Source organism: Penicillium alfredii (assembly GCF_028826965.1).
Source record: "Penicillium alfredii strain IBT 34128 chromosome Unknown utg000004l_segment0_segment0, whole genome shotgun sequence".
NCBI classification, from domain to species: Eukaryota; Fungi; Ascomycota; class Eurotiomycetes; order Eurotiales; family Aspergillaceae; genus Penicillium; species Penicillium alfredii.
This window is the reverse complement of record NW_026622701.1, coordinates 1,207,623-1,233,014: the sequence shown is the minus strand read 5'-3', so window position 1 is coordinate 1,233,014 and position 25,392 is coordinate 1,207,623. Positions and strand designations below refer to the sequence as shown.

Below are 25,392 nucleotides of genomic sequence, written 5' to 3'. Positions count from 1 at the left end.
CAGCGTGGGTAGCAGCCTTAGATCAAGGGCCCCAGGTTGACTCGAAGACGCCAGTAAAGATTCGCATACCAAATATTGGCTCAAACAAGCAACTTCTCTTGCTAGGACCAGTCCGAACTCGAATTGTTCTGCTTGTTTCCGAGGCGAAGTGGATGTGGGAGCTGCAAATGTGTTCAGGCAGCAAGGCAGAGATGACGCATTGGCAGCCTGAGGCCCTAAGGTCACGTGTAGCAACAACAGCTTCCAGCTCGCTGAGCCCCGAGCCTCACCACTGCATCTGCATTGCCAACCCATTTCTTCCATCCCCTTCTTCCATCGTCATCCCGACACCTAGAGCTTGGGACTTACGCTATTTTTATTATTATTGCAACTTTACCGTCGAGACTCTTGATTGTGTCTCTGTCACTGGCTTTCAAACATGGTTAGTGCCTCGTTCCCGGTCTTCCGTATTCGCAACCTGCTGACATGGTATCGAACAGGGTAATCAACAATCTAACATGGGTGGTGGCCCTGGTGGCGATGGACGCGATGACAAGGATAAGAAGGTAAGCTCCTAACAGCCCTCTGCTCCGGAGACCTGAATTAAGACCGCGTCATCACACAGAAGGACAAGCCTAGATACGAACCTCCTCCGCCGCCCACCACCCGCGTTGGACGTAAGAAGCGCAAGGCTGCTGGCCCGAGTACCGCCGCGAAGCTTCCCGACATCTATCCCACGTCGCGATGTAAGCTACGGTATCTTCGAATGCAGCGGGTTCACGACCACTTGCTGCTAGAAGAGGAGTATGTCGAGAACATGGAGCGGATGCGCAAGGCCAAGGCCCAGGCGACTCAGGATCCGGTCAGCCGAGGCGACTTGGATGTGATGGATCGGAATGCGGATGAGAGAAGCCGAGTTGACGACATGCGAGGCAGCCCGATGGGGGTTGGCAACCTGGAGGAGTTGATTGATGACGATCATGCGATTGTTTCGAGCGCCACAGGGCCCGAGTACTACGTCTCCATTATGTCGTTCGTTGACAAAGATCTCTTGGAGCCGGGCGCGAGCATTCTTCTGCACCACAAGTCAGTTTCTGTCGTCGGTGTATTGACTGAGGAATCCGATCCCCTTGTTTCAGTGATGAAGCTGGACAAGGCACCGACTGAGTCGTATGCCGACATTGGTGGTCTCGAGTCCCAAATCCAGGAGGTCCGCGAGGCCGTGGAGTTGCCGTTACTACACCCCGAGCTATACGAAGAAATGGGTATCAAACCACCCAAGGGTGTGATTCTCTACGGTGCTCCAGGAACTGGAAAAACGCTTCTGGCCAAGGCAGTTGCCAACCAGACTAGCGCCACCTTCCTTCGCATTGTCGGCAGTGAGCTGATCCAGAAATACCTGGGTGACGGCCCGCGCTTGGTCCGTCAGATCTTTCAAGTCGCTGCCGAACACTCTCCTTCGATTGTCTTCATTGACGAAATTGATGCCATTGGAACCAAGCGGTACGAGTCCCAGTCGGGCGGTGAACGAGAGATCCAGCGAACCATGCTGGAACTGCTCAACCAGCTGGACGGATTCGATGACCGTGGCGATGTGAAGGTCATCATGGCCACCAACAAGATTGAAACCCTGGACCCTGCTTTGATCCGACCTGGTCGTATTGACCGTAAGATCCTGTTTGAGAACCCGGATCGTAAGTGCAAGCTCTCAGTACATCTTATCCGATCTATTTGCTAACAGCCTTATAGAAAACACCAAGAAGAAGATCTTCACCCTGCACACGTCAAAGATGTCCCTCGGCGACGATGTGGATCTGGACGAATTCATTAACCAGAAGGACGATCTCTCGGGTGCGGATATCCGAGCGATCTGTACTGAGGCTGGTCTGATGGCACTGAGAGAGCGCCGGATGAGAGTGCAGATGGACGACTTCCGTGCCGCCCGAGAGCGCATCATGAAGACGAAGCAGGATGGTGGTCCCGTGGAGGGACTGTACTTGTAAGCGCTGGTGATCGCTCGGCAATGGCTACAATCATGCCAAGCAATGTCTGCGCTGGACCTCTACGAGGCTGGTTGTGTATTTTAATGATAAGGGAACCCGTAACACTGATTGAGCCTGCATCAATTGATCGATATATGCCTTGGATTATTTGCTAAAAATGTAGTATTGCTAGTTCTAGTTGTGTCACGCATCTCACGACGCCGAAGTTGGAGACTGTGGATGACGTTGGTGATCGTCGTGCAAACACTGCAAACAAGCTCAGGTTGATCAAGTCCGCGCCGGCTGCAACATTTGCGTTGTTCAACCTCTTCACAATGGACGGGTTCGATGAAGAAGCATTCAAAAAGTTCTTTCCTTCTAGCTTTGGGAAGCAGGAAAAAGGCGTCGATGTCGACTCCCAGGTCAATCGCACCAAGCGAACCGAGGTTTCAGCGCAGCCGAAACCACTCGAGGACGATGAGCGAGACTTAACCGCCACAGCATCTGCGCCTACTGGATCGGAAGAGAACCGAGACGAGGACGATGACGTCTCAGATGATTCGGACGACGAGGACGAGTTTCCCGTATCGCACGAACTCGTTGTGAAAACACATGAGCGCGCCGTGACGACCATGACTGCGGACCCCTCGGGAGCGCGGCTTATTACAGGCTCTACTGATTGTACCCTCAAGCTTCATGACTTTGCTTCAATGACACCCTCGACCATCCGCGCATTCAAGTCCGTTGATCCATCGGCCAAGAAGCAATCGGCGGCGCAGGACACCCACGCCGTTAACTACGCCGCCTTCAACCCACTGTCCCCTAGCCATGTGCTAGTTGTCTCTGCGACAGCACAGCCCCGTATACTCAGCCGAGATGGTGACACGTTGACGGAATGTGTGAAGGGAGATATGTATTTGCGGGACCTACACAATACCAAGGGACATGTTTCGGAGGTGACCAGCGGTGCCTGGTCTCCTTCCGACTATAACCTTTGCGCAACTGCCGGGAGTGATAGCACGATACGCATCTGGGATGCCAACGTGGGTCGGTCGCAGAAGGAAGTGATTGTCCATAAATCGAGAGTGGCTGGGTCTGCTGGTCGGACCAAGATGACTGCTGTCGCATGGGGCTCTCCGAAACAGGGCGGAGCTGATGTGCTGGTTGGCGCCGCTCTTGACGGAAGCTTGGTGATGTGGAGTGGAAATGGACCTTTCACGCGGCCAAGCGCTGAGGTTCGAGATGCTCATATTCGGGATACGTGGACCAGCGGGCTGGATATCAGCTCGGATGGCAGACTCGTGGTGAGTCGCGGTGGTGATGACACTATCAAACTCTGGGATACCCGCAAGTTCAAGACCCCGATCACCACCGTTACACATCCCTCGACTTCTTTCCGCTTCCCCACCTCTAACATTAAGTTCTCGCCAACATCTGCGAATGTCATAACGGGCTCGGAAACGGGCCATCTGCATATCCTCAACCCGGCCACGCTGAGACCAGAGCTTGTCACTCCCGTGACGCCAGGGTCGCCAGTGATCACTGTGCTCTGGCACGAGAAACTCAACCAAATTCTCACTGGCTCCGCCAATGCCGAAACCCATGTCCTCTACAATCCGACCATGTCGACGAAAGGTGCCGCCCTGGTCATGTCCAAAGCACCCAAGCGCCGCCATGTGGATGATAATGCGGCTCTCACCACAGATCTGACCCAGGGGCTTTCGGGCGACTCGGTCGTGGTCGGCTCCAACGGCGTCCCGCATTACAGCTCGGCGACCTGGTCGGCCCGCCATCCGAATGTTGGCCTGACAGCCTCTGGACGCTCTCGCGATCCCCGTCGCCCGCACCAACCGGCACAAACACCCTTTGCCAAGTCTCAGCCAGATGAGAAGCACATCCGCGAGAATATCCCTCTTAGTTCTATGCGTGATGAGGATCCTCGAGAGGCGCTATTGAAATATGCCGACAAAGCTGAAAAAAACCCTATATTCACCAAGGCGTATAAGGAGACACAGCCCAAGGCAATCTACGCGGAAGTGAGCGATGAGGAGGAGGAGCGAGGGCCAGAGAAGAAGAAAGCGAGGCGATGATTTGACTGTTTAGTGTTTCTTGTATATTAAACCATCTATGATCATCCGCTGGCCGCGATTTGGGGAACCCTCACGGGGTTTTCCGTTGATCTCTAGGCAGATACCTTTCCCTCGACTTTGGGTAGTCTCGTAGCGCAATCAAAATAGCTACTGCAAGCTCGATCTCACCGAAACAAAGCTGGTCTCCTTGCATGGACTGAGGAATGTCCCCTCCTTTTTCGCTACTGCATGATGTCCAGTCGATCTCTGTACCCAAAACACCAATGACACCGATGGGCATCGCCGCATGAGCTTTGGTCTCGCGCCAAATCGAGCCTGAGCGCAGTTGCACTTGCGTTGGTGCGCCGTTGGAGGCGGCTCGAGTGCGAGGAGCGCATGTGCTGACATGATCATCGCTCTCTCCGCTCGACATCTCCGACCATTGCCGCTCGGCCTTCTTTCCATCTCGTCTTGCATGCGCTTGTGGTGACTGTTTCTTGCGAGAACCTTTGCCTTATCTAGACACCGACATGCAGCTTTCCACGACCTGATCAAATGCTGACCATCGATCCCCGGGCACATCTGAACCCATAGCTGCTGGAGAGCCGGGGGGTTCTGGGGAACTAAAAGTTGAACGTCCATCGGTTTCCCCGGTGGATTGCAGACTAGAACCCAGTCCTTGGGTGCTTTGTTTGCACTCTACGCGATCAAATGGACTCATCGCAGGAGTCGTTGGTCGCAGGCCTGTTTACCTCCCTGCTCGCCTCGACCGTCGCGCCATCATCAACTCCGCACCTCGCCTCCTACACACATCCGCCCTTTGCAACATCCTCTCCGATCGCTTCGGATCGCCCGCATCATGGTAGTGGGAAAAACGAAACAATCCGCGAGTGGTCCTCACTGATCGGCATCGTGACAGCCTTGATCGGCAATATCCTCATCTCATTAGCCCTCAACATCCAGCGCTACGCGCACATTCGCATTGCGCGTGAATGGGAACACGAGAAAATTCAAAAAGAGACCTATTGGAGACACTCGGATTCCGGCTCAGGGACGGCGAATCCGTACGGGACTTTAGGAGATAACGGCACTCGCATTGGGTTACAAAGGGGAAGGCCGCGTGAACAAGGCCGACACTCTCAACGCGCTGGTTTCGAGGCTTATCGCGACAGTGAAGAGGGCACCGATGGACGAATTGATGTCGCGGAATCACAGAACCAACACCGCGGGTCTTTTTCGTCTGACGCGACAGAGCGCCCCGAGAACAAAGATGCTGTCCATGGGCACCGCAAGTCCTACCTCCGATCCCCCTACTGGTGGGTTGGCATTGTACTCATGTGTGTGGGCGAAACGGGCAATTTTTTGGCGTACGGCTTTGCGCCGGCGTCCATTGTGTCGCCTCTGGGCGTGGTGGCATTGATATCGAACTGTGTTGTCGCGCCGTGTCTACTCAAGGAGAAATTTCGCCAACGTGACTTCTGGGGTGTGCTTGTCGCCATCGCTGGCGCAGTGGTGGTCGTGCTCAGTGCCAAGTCGTCCGAGGACAAGATTGGGCCCCATGATATCTGGGTGATGATCACGCGATGGGAGTTCGAGCTCTACCTGGGATTGACTATCTCACTGATCGTTGGTCTCATGTGGGCAAGTTACAAGTATGGCCCGCGCTCGATTCTCATCGATGTCGGGCTTGTTGCGCTGTTTGGTGGATACACAGCCTTGTCTACAAAAGGTGTTGCGTCGCTGTTGTCGTATACGCTGTGGCATGTTATCACTTTTCCGATCACCTATCTTCTTGTTTTCATCCTTGTCTTCAGCGCCTTGATGCAGATTCGCTATATCAATCGTGCCCTTCAGCGCTTCGATTCTACGCAGGTCATTCCGACTCAGTTTGTCCTGTTTACCCTTTCTGTCATCATTGGCAGCGCGATCCTCTACCGGGATTTTGAGTCGATCACGGCTGCTCGCGCTGCGAAGTTTGTCGGCGGGTGTTTGATGACTTTCCTTGGGGTTTATTTCATCACTAGTGGTCGAGTTCGCGCCGATGACGAGTCTTCTTTCTCCTCCGATGACGAAGAAGAATCGATCGGTCTTTTGAATGGCGAAAGATACCAGGATCGGGTCGACTTGTCTCCCCCTGGTCAACAGTTGCGGACCCAGAAGGCTCTACGAGCTGCTCCGGAAGCAGAAGATGTTGATCAGTCACCTTCCGGGTCTCTCCTCAGCCGTGGCATCGAGGGGATTGATGATCACCAGCCTACACCAAGAGGCGTTCTCTCTGCGGCGCCTTCTTCCCCCGGTGGCTCATTGACGGCCGAATCCACTCTTTCTGCGGCTTCGCTCGATCACACGTCGCCACTGCGGCCCCCATCCCGCATGTCGAACCCCTGGGCGAATTCCCATGATGACTCGGCCATGTCCAACACCCAGATTACCCGCCCCGTTACTCCTCCGGGTCAGGCAGATGACGCTGTCCAGGCCTCAACGGTTCTACTTCGCTTTCCCCAAGCCCCTGGCTTAGAGGAAACCCCAGAGGCAAATGAGGAGGCTGGCCTTGGCCGACGTGCATCAACTCCTTTAATAACCCATCCAAATCATCTCGCCGGCCGACATCACACCACAGGGCAAACCCCAACACGACATGCATTCCGTGACTCGATCTCCAACCGATTTTCACCTGGCCCACTTCTCCCCACCCTTTCGGCCGGTTTCAGTGCCGTGGTTGCCGAGTCTCTTCGACGCGGGGAAGGCAGTCCCTTGAAAGACCGAACCCGGCGTAGACTCGGCCGCCGCAGACAACTTGAGGGGGCTTTCACAGATGATGCCTTGCGGTATCGAGACGGAGAGGCTGGGCCCTCTGGTGTCGATGGCGACGGCCACGATACCCCGCTTACGCTTGCCAATGCTCGACTTCAGTCCGCCACAAGCTTTGCCGCTACTCCCGCGGAGGCCGGCCGTTCCACCCCAGCTCTTGCAACGGAACTCTACGCTGCACCTGCCCAAAAGTCAGATGACGATATTACCCGCCTGCGCAGTCTTAGCGACTCGTGGAGCGGTGGCCTCGCATGGTTGGGCGGTGCTCTGCGCATGAACCCGCATAAGAGTGTCGATAGTGTTGCCGCCACGCAGGACACTCCGAGCCCACAGAATCTGGAGACACAGTCTTCTCGGGGCAACCATGACCGCCCCGATGCTGACACCGAGACAGACGCTCGGCGGTAGGTGTACAACAAAGGACAAAGGACGTGGTCATCCCTATTCGCAATAGGGCCGTGCATGGAGAGTGGCTGGGTCACTCGATCTATACATACACCTTGCCTTTCTTCTTCTCTTATTCTGTGCCGTCGCATTTTCAAATTCTTCTTTCTTGTCCTTTTCATTTCTTCATGGGATACCGATCATGTTGGCATTATTGGGTTGTAATGGGCATTGCATTCTGCGGGTATACCATTAGGCAATTTTAATATCTTCTTTTTTTTTCTTGGGAGTTTTGTTCTTTTACATGTCTTTGATCTTACATTTGGTGTGCGTCGGTCCAGTGCCTATCTTTGTATAGAGAACCTCTCGAATCAGACCAGTTTCATGAAACCAAGACCTCAGTCACTAGTATTTATAGTCGTAGCAATTCCTAAAAATAGGACATTCACCTCGGTCTTTCTCAAGTGACATCATGTAATAATGCTAAACGCCGAGACATACATACCCAAGAGCATAAACTCCCCATAAGCAGTACAAACCATATCTGCACCCTCATCCAAAATGACAACCATCCTCGACACCCACGCTAATAATCCTTTGAATGTCTTCTCTATCCCCCTCGAAGCCTTTCTCACTAGCTCATCGTCCCCTGCTAGGAAGCAGATAGCCGTCCACATCGTCGACTTGGTTACCACCTCTTCAGACCCTGCCCACGCCCTTTGGAAACTCTGGGACGCTTTCTTCACCGCCGTCGTCAACGCCGATTCATACCAAACCCTCCTCGCCCTCCTCGACACCCTACGCGCGCAGCCGCCAACACAGCCCAACAAAGTCCGCGTAGGGTCTAATGCCCTCGGTAGCTACATCAGCGCCGAGGGAAAGCTACACTGGGAGACCTTGCCTCGTTTCAGCGCGCAGTGGCACGACGTGCATGACATTCTCGAAGCCAGACGCGACTGGGACGGCGTGCGAGATGCGGCCCCGGGAGATCACACCACCGCCACGAAACTAAGTAGCCGTGTCGCCGAGTACTATCTCCGCTTTTGTAGTTTTTCAGCCGCGCTGCTGAAAGCCACGAACGGCAGTGAAGAGAAAGGTGGGGTACATCCTATATGGGTCTTTTATGCATGCCGTGATGTACTGGAGTATGCGCGACCCAGACCCCAGGCCCACGATTATCAACCGAAGGCGTACACAATTCCGTGGGAGGAGGTCTGGGCGCTGGATGTCCGGGTTGCGGCAACCTGGGTACGAGATGGGGGCCGGGCGCTGTGGGAAGTGGGTCATGAAGAGCTTCGACGGCACTGGGCGGCATCCCTGGATAGTCAAACGGAATTGTGGCTGAGGGATGACGGTTTGACGGTGGAGCGGTGGTATTTCTGGGAAGGAAAACTGCGGCATCTGAGTATCGAGGCGGGAATACTGGACTTGGAGACGAGGGGTGTGGTTGGCGAGGCTGCTGAAGTGGTCAGCGATCTACTCCGTACTGGGGCAATAACTCAACCCCTAAGTCTTAAGAGATAATTACCCTAGGCGACAACAATGAGCAATGTCAAGGTTCGTACCATAAATCACCAAGTCCATCCTAATCTCACTTGGCGACACTATATTCCTAACGGGGTAAGTTCTAAATGCGATTGGCGTCGAATAGCCTAACCCTAGTTCCACTGATGTACATAGGTCTATATCGATGTTATATCAAAGCAATGTATTAGAAGAGTTGTATCTTCAACCCTCCCTACTCCATTGACATCTAAAACACTAGCAAAGAGTTTTGATAGCGATTCTCTTCACTACTTCCTACTTCCTACTTCCTTGCTTACTGCTATCAATCCTGGACCCTTGGGTCCTCCGCCCCCGGCCCCCAAAGATCTACAGGCTAAGCGATTTATTCTTCAGTGAATAATAAAGTGACCGTGGCCCCCCCTTTTATTTCTTACTGATTTATTTATATTTTCCTGCCATCTGTTCTCGATCCTTCAAATTCTGACTGACCCCTAGTTCTACTAGGTCGGGCGATTTATTAGTGAATAATGAAGTGAATGTGTCCTTTGTTCAAGAAAAAAAAATTTCTTGAACGCTCTCCAACTCACCAGCACCATGCGGTTTATACTGCTGGAGACATTCTCCAGCATACTATTGTTCCTCTCTTTACTCGGAATCATCACCACTCCTGGACTCTGCTCCCCTGCTCCTCGAGGCTTGGGTTAGTAGATAGATTGTTATCATAACTATGAAAATTTGGATACTAATCGCTGCGTCTTTCTAGATATACGATCGACATCTCTCGAGAATCGTGCTTCCGATGATTACAACGAGATACTTCAGGATCGAAAAAGGAGAGGCGTACACGCCTACGGTACGACTATAAACAAAATCAACCAGATGGCGGGCGATCCGGAGCGAGACTATGACGATCGTCACTACTGGGCCCGGGAAGAAAAAGGTCAATACATCAAAGTTGCTGCCTCGTCGAACGCTTTTCGGCCTCCCTTAACGCGTGCTTTTTGGGTGGAGATCCGAATTTCTAAGAGCCGCGGATCTCTTGATTTGGACGCTAGATGGGGCGATGCCAAAAAAGCAGGCATGAAGACCCAGAAACAATTCCTGAACTTTTGCGCCGGAGCCGTGATTTATGCCTGTGACAGGAAACAAGTGCCGTCCAACAGTATCAAGACTGTAAGGGTGCGATATTATGATGATTTTGAAGCATCGGTCCTCCAAAAGCTTCAAAGAGGATTGGAGAGGGATCGCACAATCAAGAGGGGTGGGCGAAAGGACGAGGAGTTTCTTGTGTTGCTCGGTGGGTCGGCTGGGACGATTATGAGCGCGATCCGCCCACCAGCGCAGAGATTCCTCAAGGGAACGCACTCAGGAAACCAGTGGATGCCTGCCGCGATGAATTCCGAGACGATTTTTTATCCTGGTGGAAATCAAGAACCGTATTGGGTCTTCGATTTTGGAGGTGCACCTCCACCAGAGGCTCAATGCGATCCGCCACCGTATTTGGATCCGCCGCCGTATTTGTCGTCAGATCCGCCGCCGTATACTGGGCCTGCATGAGTGGTTGATTTGTGGCGTGGTTTATGTGCTTGTATTTCTCTGCAAGATATCCAATGGATGATTGTTTACTACTGTAAACATGTTGTTTCTGTAGGTGGGAAATCGAGGCATCAGCAGTACTGCCTATAGTCCGATGTCAGCTGGATTTAGCCGGAATGGCCAGACATGCTGTGGCAATTTACGGTCATATATTCTATACATCAAGTGTTATTCGGCTGTTTGCTAGAATCCCTGGACTCTGCCAGGTGGACTGGATGATTGGCATCCCAAGACAAATGTTCAGCAAAGAGTAGAAATGAAAACGGTGAAAGTATTAATATTATAGAAAAGCTCTACTTGTATCATTTGTATCGATGCTCTCTTATTTTGTCTTCAATTCCATTCTGGCTTGTTCTTCTCTACTTTTCTCTAAAGCATTTCGTCCAAGGAACAATACTCGATAACCAGTATGAGATCGGATATAGCTACGTCAAGGGTCTGCAGAGCAAGAATGTTTCATCGATGGTCAAGCATTTCGCCGGAGTCAGCAGCCCCGAGCAAGGTCTGAACACTTTGCGAACAACGTAGGGTATTGTTTATTTTAACACGTGGGCAATTGGCTAACTAGTTAACGATGTAGCTGGGATGCCCCTTCAAACGTGCCATTATTGATGGCGGTGCTTGGTCCATTATGACGGCGTACCACTCGTGGGTTTTGTGATTGACCATGAACCCGCTTGTCCGGACTTCCTGACTTCTTGTTTTCACTAGATACGACGGGATTCCAGCTGTCTCCCACCACCACACCCTCACAGACATTCTGGGAGAAGAATGGGGCTACCACTACGTTGTCATGACAGATGCCGGCGGCAGCGACAGGGTGTGCAGCTACTTCAAGCTCTGAAAGTGACCCCCTCGACATGAAATCAGTCACCAAGCAGCTGTTGACCGCAGGGACGGATGTGGAAATGGGTGGTGGCTCCTTGTAAGAACTGACGTGAGATTTTCTGTCCACCGTGGGGACTAATTCTCATCTATGTATAGCAACTTCCAGAAAATCCCGGAGATGGTCAAATCAGGAAAGCTCGATATTGCAACCGCCAACACTGCGGTTTCTTGACTGCTTCGCGTCAAGTTTGAGATGGGTCTCTTTGAGAATCCGTACCCTGCCGTTAAGCTGGCTGGCAAGGGAGTTGGATCGAGAGCCTATTGTGCTGATGGAGAACCATAACGGGACCCTGCCCTTGAACAAGTCGGGAAATATTGCAGTCATAGGGCCGATGGCCCATGGATTCATGAACATGAGTGGTTTAGTTTCTTGTGTTGACAGTTGCTGGGCTGAGCACGTTCTCTAGTACGGTGGCTATGTAGTTTATAAGAGCCAGTGCCGAGGTGCCACTCTAGACGGTATCAAGGCCGCTGTCGGCAACAAGGCCCAGGTCCACTATGCCCAAGGACGCGAGCGATGGAGCAATGACCAGCTTGGCTTCGACGAGGTCATTGATGCGGCAAAGAAGCCCGACGTGGCTGTCGTGGTGGTGGGCACTTTGTTGCGAGATCAAATGGAGCTCTGGCAGGGAGTCAACGCGGCATAAGTGGCTAGCTTTTCTCCTTCCAGCAGAATCAAACCTAATCAGCAAGAAAGAATATTTACTAACGGATTCAAAAGAACTGGCGAGCACGTCGACGTCAATGTCCTCTCTCTCTCGTGGGTGCCCAAGGCCCTCTGATCAAAGCCATTGTCGACACGGGCGTACCAACTGTCGTTGTCCTCTCAAACGGTAAACCCATCACCGACACATGGCTTTCAAATACAACATCCGCTCTCGTACGGCAGTTCTACCTCTCCGAACGAGGAGGCAATGCGCTAGCCGATGTCTTGTTCGGGGACTACAACCCCTCGGGCAAGCTGTCCGTCAGCTTCCCCAGCTACGTCGGCGATCTTCCAGTCTTCTATGACTACCTAAACTCAGCGCGCTCCATCGGCGACTCGGGCCACGAAGCTAGCAACGGTACCCTTGTCTTCGGCCACCAATATGTCCTCGGCAATCCGACCCCATGGTACCCCTTCGGATATGGCAAGAGCTACTCGAATTTCAAGTATGGGGCTGTCTGGGTCGACCGCAGCACTGTTTCGGCGTCAGACCGCACAGTTACCGTCAGCGTTAATGTGACCAACACACACACACACACAAAACGCGTGACGGTACCGAAGTCGTGCAGGTATACATCTCCGATGATATTGCCTCTGTCGTGGTCCCGAACCGCCAGCTGAAGGGGTTTGAGAAAGTGGTGATTCCGGTCAAGATTGCGCATCTGGGTGTCTGGAATGCTCGCATGAAGTATGTTGTTGAGCCTGGCCGTTTTACTGTGCTAGTTGGCAGCAGTTCAGAGGATATCCGCGGGAATACAACGTTCACGGTCCGTTGATTGCGGAGAAAACAAAATTGGTCCCTGATATATTCTGTTTCTTCATGTTTATCAATATTGATTGAAGATAGACTGTCAATACGAAGCACCGAGTACGCAAATATCAAACTGGCAACTATCAGAAAATACTCAATATAAAATAGCCAGAATTTCAAGAGTCTCTTCACGGCTTGGTTAGACCAGCCCTAGGGCGATTTCCTGTATCTATCTCGGTCCACCAAGGGAAATTTGGCGGCCGCATCCTGCTCGAGCGAGGCAGTGAAGTTGGGCTTTCTCGCACCCACCCTTTCTTTCCGGCCCTTGGAAAATAAGAGCATATCAGCCATGAACCAAAGAAGAAAGGAATGAGAAATATAATTCCCACCAAACATGGATTTCCTTCAGTAACTGTTTAGGAGTAAGAATATCATTAAGGGGGGTTAAAAGAAACCCGTGAGACACCACAGCGAGTCAATAAAAGACAATAAACAAACATCTATAATAAAGCGAGACGCAAATGACCATTTAATTCTTCTTATCATAGGATGTAAGTTAAGGGAAGCTTTGGCCTATATTAGGGAACAAACGATTCTACGTTGGAACTCCATTATGATGGAACTGTGGCTGAGTTCTGAGGGATGAATTGTAAGCAACAGGGCGGGCTCAAGGAGACTAAGGGGTTCCAATGGATATTTTTTTATTTGCCGTTAATGGAAAAAGCAGGGCTATCTAAGTAACGTCCTGCCTCAGCCCGAGTGCCTACTGGCCCCCAATATAGGCTTGTATCCACTAGAAGGGGGCCCGGCCCCTTTCGTAGTCAAGACTTCAGGGTTACATACCTTTCTTTGATCTAAGATATAAAGTAGAGCGAGGCTTTGCAATGATCTGTGGGTGAACTTTCATTTTATTCTATATCAAGTTATCCATTCAACTTGTATCTTCGCTGGCCTCGCTATCTCTACCGCTACCGCGTGGATATCCTCTATTGCTCTTTGATCATGAAGCTCCTCAACCTGCTTATCGTTTGCTCTATGGCTGCCCTCGCCAATGCAGCAGTTCTAACAGAAAGATCCTGCACCGCCCGTATGTATATCAACCAACTTTATCTCATAGTGGTTGCTAATGATTTATAGATCACGAACCATGCTATTCTAGTGACGAGTGCTGCGGGAATATGTATTGCGACTCTCTCTCTAAGGACGGCGCCATTTCTGAAGAGATTTGCCTCAGCCCCTCTTAGAGGGAGATCTATATTCAGGGCTTATGTATATGTGGTACAACCCAAATAGTGCAGTGGTGAAACCGGTGGTTTTATTCGGCGTGAAACTGTTTCGTTTCTATCTACCTGATCTTTTAGGTCAAGGGTCATGGTTTTTCTCATATCCATTCTATACATAGTTGGGTCATCTTCACTTATAAGACTATGCCATATGATTCCCCTATTTTGGTCATTTCTATCGGGTTTGTATTTTTATACTAGATAATGCTCTCACTAACGACCCCCTTAGCCTGTACCTACATACTCTACTGTTGACCGGAAAGAACCCTAAAAAATGCCTGTGTTTTTAGATACATAGTACACTTAACTGCTGGAGATTCCCGAAGATTTTGGATCATGTGTGGTCTCTATGGATAGACCATGAATTCCATGGTCCAGTACGGCAAAGGGTATTAGTTTGCTTCCGTTCTTTTGGTTTATACACGCGTACGTACGTCAAGTCAATCCTAGGAATTAATATGAATGGTTTAGGTCAACTACTCGGAACATAGCTACTCTTGTACTCAGCTCGCATAGTCAAGTCATTTCTCCCGTTCTAACCAAGATCTCCAAATTCAGTTCCGAGGTGTACAAAACCTCACTGCACAACAATAGATGGATACAAAAAGCTCGATTTCTAAGATGTGGTGCATCCCCCCATAGATTCGTCATCGTCCTTCTTCAGACATCCTTCAGCGGCGTCGCTGTCCGCACATCCGATATTTCCAGAACACTGCATAGCGCCGATATCTCCACCGGTGGTGCTGTCGGCACCGGATCTGAGATAGCACCATGTTTGTGAAGACTTGTCGGTCACAGGATGTTTGGTGGGGGTTCCATCTCTGCCACCATCGGATGCGGTGCAGAGAGTCTGACACTTTTTGGCAACGCATTGAATTTCAGCGTAGCCTGCATATTGTATGTTAACTTTCGAGGCACACGAAGATAACAACCGGCTGTTGGAGACAAGAAAAACAAGCACCGCAGTCACTCACTAGTAGACGCGAGGGCAAGGATCACGGCCCCAATGGCAAAGTTGAGCTTCATAGTGGGAAAGGGATGTATATGTTCAAACAGAAGAAGGTTCTAGTGAAAGTAGAGTAGTAGGATTGGCATTGCAGAGGGCAAGAGCGATCGTTTTATAGATTTCTCCCTCGCCACACTGACCAGCCCAACATACCCCATGGGGCGTACTATGGGCCTACCCTGGGGACCCTAACAATCAAAGGAATATCTCAACGTCATAATAGGGCAATAATCTAGAGTAGTTGTTGGGTTGGTCGCCTATGGTGTTACTATATTGTACATGGCCTCACTCCAACAGAGTAACTAGGCCGGAACGATGACGATTTTGCTTTTTTGGGGGATAATGGGTGGCCAAGCCGCCAACCGCATAATGAGCATTCATATATGTATGGGCGAAAGGACCCCAAATATCTCAAAGGATGATAGAAGTTTCCGAAAAGGGCAACGAATGGGCCAAAAACAACAATCTGGAAGACAGCCCGAGTATCAAGAGGGGGGCAAAATGGACGTGGCGGAGCTCGACGATATGGATTCATCGCAAAAATACCTCACCAATAGGAAGTAGATATAGAGTGGAGAGAAAGAAAGAGCAGAAGGGCGAAAAATAGCAAGGAGCTGTAGCGGTAGTTAGTACGGCAGCAAAGAGCCGGAATCACAATGGCCCCGGGAACACTGTACAACCTTAAATAACCACTTTAGCTTACCTAGGTATAGAATCACTTCTTTTTGAAATTCACACTCCTATAAATTGTTTTATTTGATTAATATACCAAATATACAATATAAGGGCCTAGGGCCGCGCCTATCCCATATAAATTCTTACTCCTTCAGTTAAATTTGGTAAAAGGACGGTTTATAGAATGTTCAAAGAGTATGGGGCAGGAAGATCTCTTGGCTAAACTACTTCCTATATAGGAAAAAACTTAGGGCCTTGCTACTGTAGCGCCCCCAAATCCTTTCTCTGTTCGATCCCTTTCCGTCTTGCTTTCCTTACTTGATCGATAGGTTTTATACCTTGACAAGTATAATCCCGATAACGACTGAGTTTTTTTTTGGTTCTTTGTAATGTGAGTGAGTGTCGATGCCTTGGTTCGTGTGATATATAGCAAGGTGCAATGTGTTGCATTTTTATATTGCCCGTTAACTTCATATATCTTGTTTATTTAGTCCTCTACCTCGGTTCTTGCTGGCCGATTGCTGGTCAATAGTCGAAGATTGTATCCCGAGAAGCATAATCATGCAGATCTCAGTGTCATGGATGGTGAGGCGAATTAAATCATCATTCTGGACCTAGGCTGTGATGTAGAGAGTGATTATCTGCTGCGCGTCCGACGGGTATATATGACAACCTGACATATGGCATCGTGTTTCTAGTTTACGTTATAATATGGGATCAAGTGACAGCGGATCTAAAGAAGCTAGTGTAAATCCATGAGAGGACGTCATCGTGTTTTTCAGAAAACATACAGACCAGCGCTGCAAAGAAGTGAACTATATCATACTAATAGGACATGTGAATCAATCATTCATATCGTACATTCATTGCCCTATATAAAGCGCCAACGACAGTCCATCATAACTGCGTCTCCACGGAGATGGCGCACGGTGAATCGCTTGACCTCATAGCGCGTGGCTTAGCTCTTATGCCACTCTTACAAGGCTGGCACATCACTACAAATCCTAATGAGTACACTGCCTTTCAACGCCCGAGAAGCCTTGTCATCATTTGATATTGCTGCACGATCATGATGTGGATAATCATACAAAGAAAGACCAGAAAACATATGAATTGATGGTCAAGCTGCATTCAATTTCGTCTCCGTTGATTCGGATCAGGATGGCCCTCCCTCAAAGGTATGATTCAGGGTCTCAGCCTCAGGCTGTGGAGAGACTGGAGTTGGATTGCCAGGAGTTCCAGGAGGGTTGCTCTGACCGTCGCCTGAGCGCCCTTCTGCCCGTCGGGTTTTGGCGCCCTCCTTCAGTTTCTCCCAACGGTCTCGGTACCTTCCGAGGACGTTTTTCAACCTGTCATTCTCGCGACCGACGCGTTCCAGTTGCTGCTCACCACGTCGGACCACCTCCTCGAGCTCTCGGACTCGAGGATCAGACGAGGCCATCGCCGGGGCCGCAGAGAGTGTAGCTACTGGGGAGGTCGAAGTCGGGGAAGTCTGCGGCAAGTGATCAGGGGATCCAGCATGGTGGTGCATCGCTTTCAACGATTGCTGCAATGCCATGGATGACGACTGCGCATTGACTTCCCACATATGCAATCGCTTAGAAAGGGTATCGGAGAGGTGCTTCAGAGCTTGATTTTCCATCTGCAGCTCCTCCAGAGTCTTGGGGTTTTGGAGACTGGTGAGCTGGTCGGCAGTCCCTCGGCGTCCGTTGCGCGTCATGCTTTGCTGCATTTCGGGCGAAGATGGGGTTTCTCGGGCGTCCACAAAGTCATCATCGCCTTCATCGAGACTACCCCGGCGGGCTTCCTTCTCGGCTCGGGTGAGAATCCCTGCGTAGGACATGGTGCCACCCGTTGTGGGGACCACGTAAAATGATTCGGCTGGGTTGCCGGGACTAGTCCCAGACATATCCCGGATCGATCGTAGCGCTGCTCGCGAAAAAAGTCGGTTGACATCTGGCCCTGCCTGCCCACTTGAACGGTCTGGGGTTGCATGATGGCGATCCAGCTTTGTTTCGGCTGGGGACTTGCGGCTCGTAGTTCCGGCTCGTTCGGGATTCTCAGATCCCAGCGGAAGCCCCGCGAATGCCAAAGGCGCCGAGATTTTCGAAATGAGACCCTCAAATGTTGAATAGAACCGCTGAAAAGGCTCATCGACCGTCGGTTCCTTGTTCTTCCCTCGTCCGGGTTCAGTTGCGTCTGCAGGTACCACTTGCTGTGCGGTAATCTCTGTAGGACTAAGGGTGGGAGGAGACCACGGTTGTTTGGGCACGGACGGACGATGGTGCCGACTTTTGGTTGGGACATCTCGCAATCTCGACTCGCCGGTTTTAATTCGCGATGGCAGTTCGGTCATCTTTGCGCCCGCTTGGTGTGAAGAGAGGGTTGGCGAGACGGGCGATCCGCGGCGAGGATGAGACGGGATGCCGCGGGCGGATGCCAACTCGCTGGCGATGGAGGATGTTTCTCGACTGGGCAATCGAGGGTTCCCAGGTAGCCTCGGGGGGTGGCTTTGGGCCTCTTGACTGGAAGGGGTGGGCTTGGGAATCTCGGAATCGGTGGCAGATCGCTGGATCGCTCGGGTTAGGGGATCGGTTGATGCGGAGGGCTCAATCGTCGCACTCGCTGGGTGCTCATGCTGGAATCTCAGGATTTCTGCCAATTTCTTGTGATGATGTTCGAGTAATTGGAGAGTTCGCAGTGCCTGTGGTTCGCGGGGCGTGTCAGAGACGGACTTGTTCGAAGAGACCATCCAACAGCAGTGCTAGACTTACCTCGTTGTCGGAGCTGCGCTGTGCCGCAGTCGCGAATTCTCCTGCGGCCAAATCATGTTCCTCGCTGGCGGCCACAGGGTTGGACTTGCGGGTCTCCAGCACTGCATTTCGAGCATGGGTATGAGCCTTTGAAAGGTGTCAGAGAGAAGCCCATGATCTGCGCGACAGAACTCGTACCAGAGTCAGCGGAGCTGCTTCCATAGCTGTGGGGTGGTGAGTAAGAATCCAAAGGCTGCTCCAGTGTGTGAGAATGCAAAGGGAAGAAGAGTGACGCCACTGAGGAAATGCGGGACTAGCCGGGTCTCACCACCCACGTCCTTGAGGAGAGCAAGGTGCGACTTCCACGAAAGTAGACAAATCAGTTCTAGTCTCAGTCATCCAAGAAAAGCAAAGTCCCGTTCACGAAGGAAGCGACGAAAGCGTCCCATCCGCATTCTGGTGGAGCCGCGGGTCCGCCAAAGCTCGGGAGACTAAATGGCTACGTGGACGATCCAGTCTGCAATGAACCAAGATACTAAACGATACTGTATTATATATTCTGAAAATATCTGAAATAATCGTATAGAAGAAAGACGAATAAAACAACATAAAATAAAAGACACCTCAGGCTATACATTGAAATAGCACGGAAAGTACTCAGCCAAGAAGCCTCGGGACCCGCTTGTGCCTGGGCCCTGACTAAGTCCTCCCCTCTCCATCTCCAGGGGGATCTCTACCATCTCTCTCTTCTGCTACGCTTCTGTGATTTGGAAGAGACGGAAAGCCTTGAAATACCATGCAGTGGATACCTTAATGTCTTTCGATTAACTCGCCTTAATTCCGTGTTGCCTGAGCCATGGCCGACTCCTCATCATCCAGCCTGAATGGCGCCAGGTCGCGCCGCTCCTGGACCGTGTCGGCAGATTCAGAAGCCACGGAGAGTTCCAGTCGCAGCAATGGTCGACTTTCTATGGAATCCACTTCTGAAAGACCCAGAACACAGGGCGGAGAGGTTGCGGATCCCGGCAGGGCTGGCCCCAGCGGGTTCTCCAAGCTTCTCAATGCTCGGCGTCGGCGGAAGAAGAAACACCAGAAACAGGAGGAGGAGCCGGCAGTACCGGCAGTACCGGCATTGCCTCCTATGGAACACAACCCTCAGGAAACCTGGCCGACCGAATCTCGAGATGGCAACCAGGCAGCGGCCTCTTCTCATAATGGCAGCGCGGCGGCGCCTGATGGCGAGGTGATCACTTTACTCACCGATGACTCCGAGCCAGACAAGTATGCCCAAATCTTACCTTCCAACCGATTCAAGGGGATGGATACTGACTGGAGTGGTTCAGGACTCCGCCGCTCACCTCCCACAACTCACATTCGGGATTCTACACCTCTTCCTCTCCATTGATTAAGACGACTTCGGTAGATGCGACTGATACGGACGGAAGACATGCCGATACGGAATCAGCAATTAGCGGTCCTAGCGCGACGGGCTCGGAATCGAATCCAAGCGACCCCCCGAGGCCCGCGACACAACACAGCATGGGCCTGGACGTTCCTGCCGATGCGAGTGGGAAAAGACGGAGTGTTTCTCCGGGCAGACGTCTGAAGGATGCACTCAGCTCAGACAAGAAAAGCTCGAATGAAGACCCAGATCAAGCATCATTGAAATCCGGAGGGAGTAGAAATGGGCGAAGTCGGAGTTTATTTGGAAGCAGCAGACGGAACAGCTTGTCCTCGAAACGAATTCAAGCAAACCCGGAAGACCCCCCCCATGCCTGGACCCATTCGCACAGATCTCACCGAAGATAAACCTCGCTCTTTGGATGAGAGTCCCATGCCCAATACGCCTCCGCATACGGCCATCCCAGCGCCGGCTACTACTGTGACCCCTCCTACTCCAACAGAAAACCGCCCCTTCAACACTCCAATCCTGACTGATACTGTCACCGAATCTCCTGATTCCATTAAGGCCCCAAATTCGACGTCGTCAGGGGCCAACGTCAGCTCTTCAGGCAGCATCGTCTCTCATCGGCGGGTGCGCTCTGCCTCTGCAGCTCACGGCCCGAGCAAATTGTCATCTGTCACCTCGTTAACTCCCTTGGATGAAAACAACTCCCCCGGGTCGAGGAACGCCAGTTCCAACCAGCAAAATGGATTTTTCTCATCTGTGTTTTCTGTTGCTCAAAATGCGGCATCTTCGCTCAGTAACAGCCTGAACGGCCCCCAAAGAAACCGTGCGGGCTCCCAGCCGACGTCTCCTGCCATCGACAATGTTGAAAAATCCCAGACTGGGGCTGAAGGGACGGACAAGGCACCGGGCAACGACAACAAACCGGAAGATGGAAAACCATCTGCTGTGGAGACCCTTGGAGCTGGGGATCTAAACTTTAGTCACCTGGACATGGATGTGCCACCGGGTGAAGTGATTTCCACCACCGACGGCGCGGTGGTCACCAAACCCGAAACACCCTTTGACAAGCGCAAGAACGCAACGGTACACCGGCGAGATGAAGAGGCTGCCAAGCTCGAGGACCAACGCGCAGCGCGTGCAGTTTACATGGCCTACGAAAAACCATCGGCACCATCTTCGGTGGGTCCCTCGGCAGACGATGGACTGGAGCTCCAATCCACCATATCGCTTCCGAGAGATGGCACCATCACAGGCGACCACACGCCCCCAAGCGGTAGTATTCTTGACGGCGATTTGAGTAGTGGTATAAAACGCAGTAATAGCGTGCGCAGCCGACTCGCTAGGCGCCATCGGGGCTCGTCTGGCGCAACCAACTCAACAATTGGTGCTATCGGTGCCACCACCGCCAATGCCCTTGCACTCGGCGTCCCTGGGATGAATGCCAGTGCACCTCGGTTGACTGGATTTGCTGTTGCGAGCAAGAAGCGCAACAGAGACTTTCATCAGTTGTTTCGCAGTGTCCCCGAAGACGATTACCTGATCGAAGACTACAGCTGTGCTCTGCAGCGTGAAATCATTCTCGCCGGTCGCATCTACATCTCCGAGGGACATATCTGTTTCTCCAGCAACATTCTCGGATGGGTCACCACGCTTGTCATTAGCTTTGACGAGGTTGTGGCCATCGAAAAAGAGAACACAGCAATGGTGTTCCCCAATGCGATTGCCATACAGACCCTCCATGCGCGACATACCTTCCGGAGTTTGCTCAGCCGCGAATCAACGTATGATCTCATGGTCAACATTTGGAAGATTAACCATCCCTCTCTGAAGAGTTCCGTGAACGGCACCCGCGTGACCCATGGCACTGGGGACAAGACCGAGAAGGTTGGAGAAAGCGACTCCGAGAGCGATGTGTCCGATGAGGACGAGATCTACGATGAGGACGAGGAAGATGAGAATGCTGATAGCTTTTTCGAAGCCGGAGATGCTAGTGTCAACGCAAGTCAGCAATCGTTGCCAGCACGAGCGGGGCTAAGTCGCCAGACTTCGGGCCTGTCTATCAACCAGACAGCTGCTGCTACTAAACAGAACTCAAATGGCGACACCAAGAACGGCGATAAATCTGCCGCTTCCAAGGAGCCAGCGATTGACTTCCCTGGCCCGACTACACATGCAGCCACCGAGTATACGGAATCTAATGGCCAGTACGAAAAGGTCATCAAGGATGAAACGATTCCGGCACCCCTCGGCAAAGTCTACTCATTGGTATTCGGTCCAGCCTCAGGAGAATTCATGACGAAATTCCTCGTTGACAACCAGAAAGTCGGCGAGCTGCAGTTCGAGGGAACAACAAAGGGCCTGACCAACGAAAGCCGAATCAGGAAATATTCATTCATTAAGCCTCTGCCGGGCTCCATCGGGCCCAAACAGACCAAGTGTATCACTACCGAAAACTTGGATTTCTTGGATCTCGAGAAGGGGGTTCTCGTCACATTGACTACCCAGACCCCAGATGTGCCAAGTGGGAATGTCTTTGCCACCAAAACCAAATACCTTTTTACATGGGCTGCAGGGAACCAAACCCGCTTTCTCGTGACCTGCACTATTGAATGGTCGGGTAAGAGTTGGTTGAAGGGTCCCATTGAAAAGGGCGCAATTGATGGCCAAACGACCTATGGAAACGAGCTCGTCAAGTCTCTCAAGGTCGGCGTTGTTCCCCGCGGGCGTACCAATGGCGCTGCAAAGGGCAAAGGTCGGCGCAAGAAGGGCGATGCCGCAGCTCGAGATGCATCAGCAGCGTCCTTGAAGGCTGCGGTCGATGGCAACGCTGGACAAGCTGAATCCTGGGGGTTGCTTGAATCTATTCGCCCGATCCTTGAGCCTGTTGCCAGCATGTTGACCCCGCTGTGGAGTGGCAACATTGCGATCTTTGTCATTGGAATTTTGCTGTACATGGTTTTCTTCCGCTCGCCGTCGCCCCCGTCCACGCTCTCACATGACGTGGGCTGCCCTGGATATGCTCTGCCGCAACGATTGGCTGCATATGAAGAAATGTGGCGGCGCGAAGAAAGTGAGCTTTGGAATTGGCTCGAGGATCGGGTTGGCATGGATGGTATGGTTTTTCCAACCGTCCACCGATCGCCTGAGCCACACCCAAGCCGCAGATCTTCTCGGGTCAATGCAGCCGACGAGCGCGAGTTAGCTTCGCGGCTGCGTGAAGAGAAAGTTTCAGATCGAGAAATGGATCATGCCATTCGCACGACTCGCCAGCGACTCGACGTTCTCGAAGAAATAATCAACAAGCGCAAGGCCCAGTGGGAAGTCGAGGAGGAGCAAATCCGCCCTGAACTGTAAGGACTGGCCGTTGACACCTACAGTGTGCTCCATTCTCACCACCTTCCATCTACCTTCGACCTCATGACCTGCTTGGGTCTTCCTTTTCTCCACCACCATTATCACCGCATCACCTTGCGTTAGCACCAGGCTTTGATTGTTCTAAGCATTGTGCAACATATACCACACCACCACATCACACCGGGTATCTTTCATTTGTCCCTCTTCAAATTTTTCTGCGAGGGTCGTCTCGGGGCTTCAGCACTTTCTACTTCGGGGCTGAACCAATTACTATTTACCGTCCCTCCACATTCTTTCACAATTCTCTCCCACACTCCTTCATGCCAAACCTACCTTGACTCTCTCGGGACTCGGGTATGGAGATTGGCCTTTCTTTGCATGTACATGAGCGCCAACTGGTTTGTCTATACTGGACTTGAATTTCTTTTCTTTTCTTTTCCTTTTTTTTTTGCCTGTGATTGTGCCTTCAGCGTTCTTTCTTATTCTCTGCTTTCGTCGATCCTATTGTACAGCCTCGTCCGAAAACTTTAGCGTTGTTGTCCTGTTCCATTGGAAAGCCTTGAGGCGTTCTGCGTACTTGGTTGTCCGTTGATATTGTGTCGATATGTCAAGCGAATGCTGAATAGCATCTATCAATATATTCAATTCCTCAAATCGTTTCTTTCCCTCGTAGGCTAGTCTGTATGTACATGGTCAACCAAGCAATCTTTTCCTCACAGGGTATACCGGAATTCTTCATGACCCTCCAGAATAACTTCTTGCCGGTCAGCCTTGATGTTTTGCAAATGAAAGTGAGCACTCAAACCAACGACGAGGACTATAACAGCCAGCATCAGCCCAATGCTTGTCCAAATCCCCGGCAGATACCGCGGTGCATCTTGCGTGCGGAACATAATCCCACCCACGATCCCTCCCGAGCCCACAATCGTGGCACTCGAAAACGCCCGGCTCCACTGACCACGGATGTTGTTGGCCTGGTAGGTGAGCATAGACGGGAGGCTGCTATTGCCGCCTGCAGTCACCAAAATGCACCCTACGTACCGCACCGCCGCCGACGGGCCCCAGCCCATCAACGCCAGTCCACAGATAGCCACCCGCGAATTCACCACGATAAAGATGCCACGCATGCGGTATCGGTCGCCAATCCATGACTCGACGAACATAACTACTCCCGCTAGTGCGTACGGTGGCGCAACGAGGCACTGCGATGCACTGACACCGAATCCCATGCTCTCGTGTTATATGATCGGCAGGAAATACGCCAGCGAGTAGCGGTGTTGGCGAGGAAAGTCATCGCAAACGCCCACATCTTGGGGTCGAGCGATGGGCTCAGGAACTTGCTCCAGCTGAAGGCTTCCATGTCCTGATCGCCGCGGTCTTGCTGCACCCGCTGGATCATGAACAGGCATTCGGCGCGGCTGAGAGAACTCAACTGCGAATTGGATTTGTACGCATGGTCGGGGAAGTCGAGCAAAAATGCGTAGCAGAGTCCGCCGACGATGCATGTCAGAATGCCCTCGATGATGAATATCCACCGCCAGCCCTCCAGTCCACCCACGCCTTGCATCTGCGTCAGGCCGAACGCCAGGATCCCTGAGAAGGCTGAGGCTACCATGCCGATGATATAGTATCTGGCGTATCGTTTCTGCAGCTTGAAGCGCACATACCAGGTCGAGAGAAGGAGGATAATGCCAGGGAAGAAACATCCTTCAAAGAGATCCAGCAATAGACGCAGCGCTGTCATCTGCTGCCAGTTGTGCAAGAAACCGAGCCCGATCATCGTCCCACCTCAGAACAAGACTAGGCTTGACAAGAACCTTCGCGCTCCGAATTTGCGGATGATGGCTATGGCAGGCACCTGGCCCACGACGTCGGTGATGAAAAAGACCAGCACGGCTATGGACTACCGGCTGCCCTTGTTTAATTTCAGGTCCTCGTTCATGCCGGCAATCAATGCACTCGAGATATTGGTGCGGTCCATTAGACTGACGCAGGCTGTGAGGCCGCACATGGTGACGATGCGTTGGTCCACGCGCCCGACAATGCTCTTTTGTTCGTTGTCGGTGAACTGGTCGGCTGGACTGGCGCCGAGGTGGTCGAGACGGGCTATCTCCAGCTCATCTTTGTCTTGGGATGCCCTCATCTTTTCGATGGCCGGCAGTTGATTTAAGAAAGATTGTGAATGCTGTGGACTTGCAATGGTAGGTGTACTGGACAGGAGTAAAGTCAGGATATACT

At 51.8% G+C, this 25,392-nt stretch overlaps 11 protein-coding genes across 11 annotated transcripts; 7 read left to right on the top strand and 4 right to left on the bottom strand.

The window, feature by feature from the left end:
- Window positions 1-418: 418 nt before the first annotated feature.
- NUU61_002122 (26S protease regulatory subunit 4) lies at window positions 419-4,051 on the top strand (the record flags this gene model as incomplete). Its single annotated transcript, XM_056652704.1, has 4 exons — window positions 419-446; window positions 588-1,673; window positions 1,729-1,978; window positions 2,161-4,051. 4 exons carry the CDS (start codon window positions 419-421, stop codon window positions 4,049-4,051), a joined length of 3,255 nt encoding a protein of 1,084 aa, XP_056513771.1.
- A 690-nt stretch (window positions 4,052-4,741) lies between these two features.
- On the top strand, window positions 4,742-7,249 carry NUU61_002121 (DUF803 domain membrane protein; the record flags this gene model as incomplete). The annotated part of the gene is made up of 1 exon (XM_056652703.1): window positions 4,742-7,249. The coding sequence occupies one exon, from the start codon at window positions 4,742-4,744 to the stop codon at window positions 7,247-7,249; it is 2,508 nt and encodes an 835-aa protein (XP_056513770.1).
- Window positions 7,250-7,786: 537 nt separating this feature from the next.
- Window positions 7,787-8,749, top strand: NUU61_002120 (DUF3632 domain-containing protein; the record flags this gene model as incomplete). The annotated part of the gene is made up of 1 exon (XM_056652702.1): window positions 7,787-8,749. One exon carries the CDS (start codon window positions 7,787-7,789, stop codon window positions 8,747-8,749), a length of 963 nt encoding a protein of 320 aa, XP_056513769.1.
- An 861-nt stretch (window positions 8,750-9,610) lies between these two features.
- NUU61_002119 (uncharacterized protein) lies at window positions 9,611-10,288 on the top strand (the record flags this gene model as incomplete). Its single annotated transcript, XM_056652701.1, has 1 exon — window positions 9,611-10,288. The coding sequence occupies one exon, from the start codon at window positions 9,611-9,613 to the stop codon at window positions 10,286-10,288; it is 678 nt and encodes a 225-aa protein (XP_056513768.1).
- Window positions 10,289-10,789: 501 nt separating this feature from the next.
- On the top strand, window positions 10,790-11,171 carry NUU61_002118 (uncharacterized protein; the record flags this gene model as incomplete). The annotated part of the gene is made up of 2 exons (XM_056652700.1): window positions 10,790-10,851; window positions 11,039-11,171. The coding sequence occupies 2 exons, from the start codon at window positions 10,790-10,792 to the stop codon at window positions 11,169-11,171; spliced, it is 195 nt and encodes a 64-aa protein (XP_056513767.1).
- Window positions 11,172-11,187: 16 nt separating this feature from the next.
- NUU61_002117 (uncharacterized protein) lies at window positions 11,188-12,697 on the top strand (the record flags this gene model as incomplete). The annotated part of the gene is given in 5 exon segments (XM_056652699.1): window positions 11,188-11,242; window positions 11,312-11,580; window positions 11,623-11,847; window positions 11,937-12,473; window positions 12,491-12,697. 5 exon segments carry the CDS (start codon window positions 11,188-11,190, stop codon window positions 12,695-12,697), a joined length of 1,293 nt encoding a protein of 430 aa, XP_056513766.1.
- A 1,874-nt stretch (window positions 12,698-14,571) lies between these two features.
- Window positions 14,572-14,981, bottom strand: NUU61_002116 (uncharacterized protein; the record flags this gene model as incomplete). The annotated part of the gene is made up of 2 exons (XM_056652698.1): window positions 14,572-14,843; window positions 14,930-14,981. 2 exons carry the CDS (start codon window positions 14,979-14,981, stop codon window positions 14,572-14,574), a joined length of 324 nt encoding a protein of 107 aa, XP_056513765.1.
- A 1,811-nt stretch (window positions 14,982-16,792) lies between these two features.
- NUU61_002115 (uncharacterized protein) lies at window positions 16,793-18,611 on the bottom strand (the record flags this gene model as incomplete). Its single annotated transcript, XM_056652697.1, has 3 exons — window positions 16,793-18,370; window positions 18,411-18,536; window positions 18,588-18,611. The coding sequence occupies 3 exons, from the start codon at window positions 18,609-18,611 to the stop codon at window positions 16,793-16,795; spliced, it is 1,728 nt and encodes a 575-aa protein (XP_056513764.1).
- A 634-nt stretch (window positions 18,612-19,245) lies between these two features.
- NUU61_002114 (GRAM and VASt domain-containing protein) lies at window positions 19,246-23,154 on the top strand (the record flags this gene model as incomplete). The annotated part of the gene is made up of 3 exons (XM_056652696.1): window positions 19,246-19,670; window positions 19,733-20,067; window positions 20,183-23,154. 3 exons carry the CDS (start codon window positions 19,246-19,248, stop codon window positions 23,152-23,154), a joined length of 3,732 nt encoding a protein of 1,243 aa, XP_056513763.1.
- A 713-nt stretch (window positions 23,155-23,867) lies between these two features.
- NUU61_002113 (phthalate transporter) lies at window positions 23,868-24,934 on the bottom strand (the record flags this gene model as incomplete). Its single annotated transcript, XM_056652695.1, is given in 2 exon segments — window positions 23,868-24,328; window positions 24,340-24,934. 2 exon segments carry the CDS (start codon window positions 24,932-24,934, stop codon window positions 23,868-23,870), a joined length of 1,056 nt encoding a protein of 351 aa, XP_056513762.1.
- Window positions 24,935-25,057: 123 nt separating this feature from the next.
- Window positions 25,058-25,297, bottom strand: NUU61_002112 (uncharacterized protein; the record flags this gene model as incomplete). Its single annotated transcript, XM_056652694.1, has 1 exon — window positions 25,058-25,297. The coding sequence occupies one exon, from the start codon at window positions 25,295-25,297 to the stop codon at window positions 25,058-25,060; it is 240 nt and encodes a 79-aa protein (XP_056513761.1).
- Between the last annotated feature and the right edge of the window lie 95 nt (window positions 25,298-25,392).